This window comes from Aethina tumida, chromosome 5, assembly GCF_024364675.1.
Source record: "Aethina tumida isolate Nest 87 chromosome 5, icAetTumi1.1, whole genome shotgun sequence".
Lineage (NCBI taxonomy): Eukaryota > Metazoa > Arthropoda > Insecta > Coleoptera > Nitidulidae > Aethina > Aethina tumida.
In genome coordinates, this window is record NC_065439.1 from 16,149,420 (window position 1) to 16,157,618 (window position 8,199).

General features: G+C 31.0%; 1 protein-coding gene across 7 annotated transcripts in view; it reads right to left on the minus strand.

Moving 5' to 3' along the window:
* LOC109601588 (trafficking kinesin-binding protein milt) overlaps window positions 1–8,199 on the minus strand; it is a 52,631-nt gene that overhangs the window by 24,057 nt on the left and 20,375 nt on the right. Inside the window, exon 1 of one of the 7 annotated variants that reach the window (XM_049968023.1) lies at window positions 4,482–4,588. The exons of the other annotated variants lie outside the window; for them this stretch is intronic. Coding sequence (XP_049823980.1) covers window positions 4,482–4,533 — 52 coding nt within the window. The 5' untranslated portion in view covers window positions 4,534–4,588. Of the gene's footprint in view, window positions 1–4,481; window positions 4,589–8,199 lie in introns of those variants that run through there. 7 annotated transcript variants of the gene reach the window in all.

Here is an 8,199-nt window from a genome sequence, read left to right on the forward strand (position 1 = left end):
ATCAGAATGAACAGGCTCAGAAAAATTGTCAAAAACCGACTTTAATTTCAATATTTTCTATATTCTACTAGACAAGAACAAAAACTATCTGCTTTTCAAGATAACATGGAAGTATTTGGAACACAAAATTTACAAAAATTGGAACAAAATATGATAAACAAAATAATAATTTTCACATAAAAGTATTTAACACACAAAATTTCTAAGATAAAATGCCAATTTATTGTTTTATTAATAAGAATGTAGAAACAGAAGGTTACAAAAAATCGTGAATGCAGTTTTTCATGATAACATAGAAGTATTTAACACATAAAATTTACATACAAAAATTGAAACAAAATACAAAAAAACATAAAAATAATTCTCCCATGAATGAATCAAGAGCAGAGATAATATATCATTTATTGATTTATAGATAGGACAAAACTATACAAAAAAGCGTAATTGATAATTTTCTATGTTTGAAGTGAATTCTTGAATTGTTCAGAACGAATAGGTTCAGAAAAATAGTCAAAAAGTGACTTTAATAACAACATTTTCTAAATTCTACTAGACAAAATTTACAAAAATTGAATTAAAATATACCTATCAAAATAATAATTCTCCCATGAATGAATCAAGAGCAGATATAAAATATCATTTATTGATTTAAAGATAAGAATGTACGGAGGACAAAGTTATACAAAAGGGCATAATTGATATTTTTAGTTATTTAAAGTGAATACTTGAAGTGTTCAGAAGGAAAAAGATAAAAATTTAAACAAAATATAACAAAGAAAATAATAAATTTCCCATAAAAGAAACAGGAGAGAGATAAATGTCAAATTATTTGTCTATAAGTAAGAATGTAAGAGTAAAAATATAGAAAAACTTGTAATTTATGTCGTCCGTTAATTAAGGCGAATTCTTGAACTGATCAAATGTAAAAAGAAACAGAAAATAGTTGAAAACAACCCATAAAACTATTCCAAACAGAAACTTCATAAAAATGAAGCAAGACACACCAAATGCAACAATAAATTTCCCATAAACGAAAGCCTGATTTACCCAGTCTATAAATAAAAATGGCCGTACAAAAATACAGAAAAGAAGTAGTAACCGATACACACTAATTTTAACTTTTGCCGTGGGCGTCCGGAGCGAATGAAGACGAGTTGCACTAAAATAATACAAGAAAAAAAAACAATAAGAACAGAAATCAGAAATCGGTGAATTCAACGTGGACCGTTAGGCGGCCGTATATAAAGTGTCACATCGTCATGGGCGCGTGTTTGCGTTCATTAGCGATGTGGATGTTAAAGTTCACAGTTAAGCACCGTCTAATTGCCCCAGATTTTCGATGTGAAAAATCCGCGTGCGAATCCAGGCACCGGAGGTTTCGTAACGTGCAACCGTGTATTTAGAAGGCCAATTAAGTTTCTACACGACGAAAATTGGTACGTCCGCGGGAAAGGCAACTTTTACACCCTTCCTAGAGATGATATTGATCGGCTGCGAGGGAGTCGTTGACTCCCCGCGTCTAGACTGATTTTTGCCAAGTATTCGCTGGTTTTCCCTTAACGCCCGGTGTTTTATTTATATACTACAAGTCGTTTGGCATTGAAACTTAAAAGTATCGGTGCTAATAATAATTGTTGAGTGTTAGCTTATGTAACGAGACGTCAATTGGCCAAATTTATTTTTTTTGTGTGGATATTTTGGCACGTGATTTTTGACGCTGGTAATTAATGCCCATTGTTAATAACCTTCGGTGCAGCTTGTAAATATCCTGCGTATTTTTAACGGTGACTCGAGTATTAAAGTCGACGGACGGATTAGTTAGTCCTGATATTGAGGGCGATAACATTCTAATACCTTCCTGGCCTAAATCGCAGTCTAGAAACCTTATAAATCTCAGATTTTCTTGCGCACAAGTTATTGTTGATGGAAGGTGCAATATTTCATTTGTGCATTTACATTCTAGAACCTTTCACGAGCGATCGTTTGAAAAGACCCGAGGAAAGAAGCAGGTGGTTTCCAGCCTTCAATGCAGAAGGTCAAAGAAAACGCTGATTTTTACCTGCAATGGTTTTCTTTATCTAGATACGATTTAGTTGTAAAAGGGGGAAAACATTAACATCTAAATCAAAACTAATTACAGTAATCATAGATCTGGATTAACTGGGGCAATATAAATAACTAGACCAGTGCAATTAACCAAATATGTAATTTTAAATTTAGATTTTTTTAATAGCAGAAAAATTTACAAAAATTTTACATTTATTAATTCGCGAAAGCGAATTAAGGTTACCATTACGTTGATTGAATGGGCAGGAACGAACAGAATTTACGTGGGATGTTCAATTGTACACAAAGTATGTTTATATTTATGTTATAAACAAATATTAGTTTTCTACTCATGAACATTGAAGCATGATGCATTAGTGCATTTATTACAGGAATTGCAGTTTACTCTCTTGTGGTTTATTATATTTATTACTAATAATTTTGCTTTCAAATCTAATCGAAAAGAACCGTTGAACATAATAAAACATTTAGAAAACTTGTATTTGTACATAGAATGAGGATTTTTTTATTTATTATAGTTAATTCATAACCAATAATATTTCTACATCCAATATTAATTTATGAAAGAAAAATGTGTTAGTGGATTAATTACTAATTTAGATCTTTGTGTGGTTGGATTGCATTTCTTTCAAATGAAAAATTAATTGAAATCAAATAAAATTGAAGAAATTGACTGAAAAAGACAATATTCACAAATATAATTGGTTTTAAACAAATATTTATTATATTATAATAATAGAAAAAAACTACATTTAAAACAATTTGCGTTTTTTTTTTAAATAATTAAAATAATTAATTATTAAAATATATGATATACATTTTTTTCGTTTATAATGTAATAAATAATTATACATTTGAAATAGAAATATTGATTAAAAAGTTTTTTCTTTGGTTATTTTACCTAAAAATGGATTAATGATTTCGTCTCATTTTAAGGGATTAACAAAAGCCTCTTTGGTCACGTAGGCCCAAGAAACTGACCATGGTGGATGAAAATGTGGATAAATCAGTTTTTGATTTTAGCTTATTTTGAATTTTATTCGAATATCTCACAAAACTTTCACATTCAATAAAAATTAAAGGAAAGATACTATAGAAAAGGTATTTAAATATTAATTTTATATTAATGAAAGATAATAAAATTGCAAAAAATGTAGAAAATTTGTTAAATATAAATTTCCTATTAATGGGTGGAAACTACATTTACAGCTTGAATTTTTCTATTGTTTCAAATAAAATTAAAATGTTTTAATAATAAAATAATAATTTTAAAAAATAAAAATAAATAAATATATTTTCAATTAAAAACCTATTTTTTAAAAAAATCGTGTTATAAAGTTTTTTCTTTATTTATAAATATACTATGTGAATAGATTAATTACTGATTTTATCTCATTTTAGGGAATCAACAACAGCCTCTTTGGTCACGTAGGCCCAAGAAACTGACCAGGATGGACAAAAATGTGTCAGTGAAATTATTTTTGATTTTAGCTTACTTTGTAGTTTTATTTGAAAATCTTTTAAAAAGTTCCTTTCACATTTAATAAACATTAAAAATGAAATAATGTAAAAAAAATAATTTTCTATTAATGGAAGAAAAAAATTAGAAAGTTTTTTAAATATTAATTTGCTCTTAATGAAAGAAAAACATATTTACAGTTTGTTTTTATGGATTTTCTATGCTTTCAAATATTATTAATATACAAAATATTTTGATTATAAAAAAATAATAAAAAAAAAGTTTTTTTTTTTTTGATATATAATTTAATAATACACATGTAAAATAATATTTTCGGTTAAAAATTTATTTTTTAGAAAATTGTATTTTTAATCAATTTGTCTATTTATTTACAAATACGAGTGAATTGATTAATTAATTACTGATTTCATCTCATGGATCAAAACCAGCCTCTTTGGTCACGTAGACCAGAATAGATGAAGATGCGTCAGTATGAATATTATAAAAAAATCCTTTAAATCTAATAAAAACAAAAAAAAAAATAATGCGGAAAGTATTCATAAGTATTAATATTTTCAATTAGTAGAAGAAAATATTCAAAAATTATAAAAAAATTTAAATTTTATTTCCTATTAATGGAAAAAATTCTTTTTGTATACTCTTTCAAATATAATTAAAATAACTAATTATATAATTATTATTATAATACATTAAAATTTTTATTTCAATTTCTATTTTATAAAGAGTTAAATTTGAATTTAGAAAATGCGCAGTGTAACAATAATTAATATTTTATAATTAGTAATTATAAAAAACTAATAAAAATCTTCAATATTATAATAAACCTAATTATAATAGTTATCTTTCCCTGTCTAAAAAACACAAAAACACAAATATCTTAACAATATACCATAAACAACGGGAAAGAAAATTCGGTTTATAATTTAAAACTCACCCCTGATTATCAGCCACTTCAATTTGAGACCGTGGTATTCCTTGGTAAACATAATCGTTCACATTACATTCGGAGAACCCCAAACAAATACACAGCGAAAGGAATCCGAAACGCGAGCGTGTCCACAACAAACACACGGTGTTTTTCCTTATCCGTACAGGTACCTGTACGATGCGATTGTGTACCTCTGCGTCCCCCCACCATGCACCAACTGGACCCGATAAGAACCCACTGATGGGGTAATAAAAATCTAGAGAAAATTTATTATTTTCATCAATGTCTGAGAAACGATTATGGCTTTCGCAGGTCCTGGTTGTGTTTAGAGACTCGTACACTGCGTTTTGGGGTTCCAGTAGTATTGAACTTCGAGCGGGAACCACGTGAAAGACGGGTTATGCGATATAAATCGGTGAAAGTAATTTTCCCAAACATTCTACTCCAGAGACACGAGACCTTCGTTGTGCAACCACAACACAAACAAAAACACATGAATATTCATGTGGAACCCGGGGATCAACATCAGCCTATTTTTGGTCACGTAGGCCCTAGGACCGACCGGGATGCACATCAACAACAATTTGACGGGCCGTTGGGCAACTAATATCGATTCCGGTCTTCGGAAACAGTTATAAAAAATGACACTAAACACCACGACCGATTATGCGTGCCATCAATAACAGTTAGTGCACTGAACGATTAATAAACATTATTTGACACGACGCGACCGGAATTTTGAAATTTTACTACAAAACGGGAACTCCACCGGGATCAATTTTTTGCGGCAGCGTCGAGAAAGTAACGCCTAATTAGCGATTTCCCATCAATCATCCTCATTATGTTGCGTAACCGGCCACAATAACAGAGCCCAAATCGCAGGAACCCCTTACACAACAGTTACGCAACCGCAGGACAAAGACGAGGATTCAATCGGATCGTGGGCGAGACGTTAACGTAATGTGCATCCTTAGTATAAGAAAAAATATGCATACTATTAAGGATTCAGACGATTAAACCGATAATTAGATTTGCGACGGACACGCAATCGCAGGTCTGTTAACCACCGTGGTCGATTTACTTTGGTTTTCCAATCGTCGAAAATCCGAAGCCGTAAAGTACCACTAACGGCATGAACTTGAATGGAGTCGAAACGCCGTTTGAAATTATAATTAACCGGGATGTGTGTGTGTCGGTGGAATGCGGGCGAGAAATTACTCCGACCCGATTGTCGGGAGTCTAATTCTGTTCTGTGCCGTTTCTGATCTTCGTCGAAACGATCTTTTAAAGCGTTCACTAATTGTGTTAGACATCGTGGACACTTTCACGATCAATTATGAGACAATCCTTTGATAAATGTGAACAGATACGTTTAATTAGTTTATAATTGTAATAGTTGAAAGTGAACAAACTTCAAGTGTTTGATTAAATATTGGACAAATAATATTTTTATTGCTTCTGGTTGTAAATCTTAATAAACTGTCATAAAAATTTAATGTCACACTTAAAGGTTTCCGCTGAAGACAATAATGGACTGTGAAAGGAAAAAACGAAATCAATTCATATTATTACTAGTTTAGAACCTATGTAAATAATAAATAATAATATAAATAAAAAAAATATTATAAATAATAAATAATAAAATAATATATATTATAAAAAATATCTTTCCATTACATTTAATATTTCAAAATTCATAAAAAATGAGTATGCGCAGTTGGTGTCATTGTTCGGGCAAACTACGCATGCGCAGTTGGAGTCATTGTTCGGGCAAATTACGCATGCGCAGTTACGATTCACAATGTAAAATAGATTTAGTTAAATATTAGACGAATAGACCACTACATTTGACATAAGATTACAACTTGGGAAGAACTAAACCCACTCAAGTGATAAAGTACTTCAAGTTTTACCCAAACCTGACCATTTAGTTTAATAGATTAAAATTACAATGTTGGTTAAAAATTAGAAGAAAAAAAATACATTTTTTATTGTTTATGGGTGCCAAACACAATGAACGTTTATAAAAATTTATTGTTAAACTTTTAAAAGTTAAAAGTAAAAGACAATATATTAGACTGTGAAAGAAAAAAACAAATCAACGGTGCAATAAAAAGTATGTTCAAAAGTTTGTCTTGCTTCTTAAACCCTCAAAATTTATAATAAAAATGAGCATGCGCAGTTGGAATTTTAGTTCAGGCAGCTAACTACGCATGCGCAGTTGGAGTCTTTGTTCAGACAACTAACTACACATGCGCAGTTATGATTCTAAATGTAAAATAGATTTATTTATACATTAGAAGGTCAAAATTTTGAGAAAAATTAAAACCACTCACGTGATTTTAACACAAATCTGATCATTACCTTTAGATTAATAATATAATATTTGAAAATGAAATGTCGGTTAAAAATTAGACAGGAAAAGTTTTTTATTGTTCATACTTGCCAATCACAATGAACATTTATAAAAATAACAAAAGGTCACATTCTTTGGTGAATTAAAATAATTCCCATGATAAAATCCATTAATTTTAACACAAATCGAACGATCACTTTTATTCAGTGCTTAAAACCTAACTTGAAATGTTAATGTAACATTGAACAATAAATGATTTTTATTGTTTCTGGTTGCCAATCACAATATACTCTAAAAATTTAATGTCTTGATTATTAAAAGTTATAGTTCATGGCAATAATAAAGTTTAAACGGAAAATATGAAATAAATCCATATTATAATTATGCCGTAACTGTTCGATTCAAGAAATACAAAAGCGCATGCGCAGTCCGAATTGATGTTCAATGCCATAAACTACGCATGCGCAGATCAAATTCCGAAGGCAAAACGGACTCAGTTACATATTAAACGATTAGAACGCAACCACCGACATAAGGTCACAGCGTTGGGCGGATTAAAACCATTCCCATGATAAAATCCATCAGTTTCAAAGCAAAACGTGACGATTACGTTCCAGTTTCCCCGGCAAATGTCACGTTTCTGAGCGTGGGCTCGGTTCCTCAAGACAAGTGCAACAGTTTTTCTCGATTAACACGGAGGAATTCAGAAAGGGCGTAAACCTGATCTATGACACATCCATCTGGCATTCGATTTTACTGCAGAACGAACGGCAAATCCGGCTGCCTTCTCGTACGGATGTCAAAAACGTCCCACGCACCGCATTCATCTCTTCAAAGCGGTGAGAACGGAGGGCTTTTCCCTCGACAAAAGTGAAAATTACGCACGAAAACAATGGACGACTTTTCCGTGATTGTATGAAATTTTACGGGTGCGTTTCCGGCGTCTCTCAGGATGCGTGCCGAACGAAACGAAATTCCTGCGCCGCCGTAAACGTCCGTAATTGACGCCATTTGTGTTGTGTTGCGTTGCAATTGAGAAATCGACTCACCTGTAACAAAAAGAAAAAGGAAATTAATGGGTTTCATCACGGAGTGCGGTTGTTAATGGCATAACACCAAAGACTGCGCCAATTTTTTCAGCCGACACAATTAATTATTTTCCAACATGATTTCCGCTATATTTAAAAAATATTAAAAACGCAAAAAAATCTAATAAACCACTCGTAAAAAATAGGGTTTTGTAAACAAAGTAGCAGAAAAAATGGGAACATGTAGGCGAATTTCATTATCAAATGTGTTTTTTGTGCGAGCCAAAGTGTCCTAATGCGATAAATCAAACCTTGAAAAAAAATCCCAAACAAAAATAGA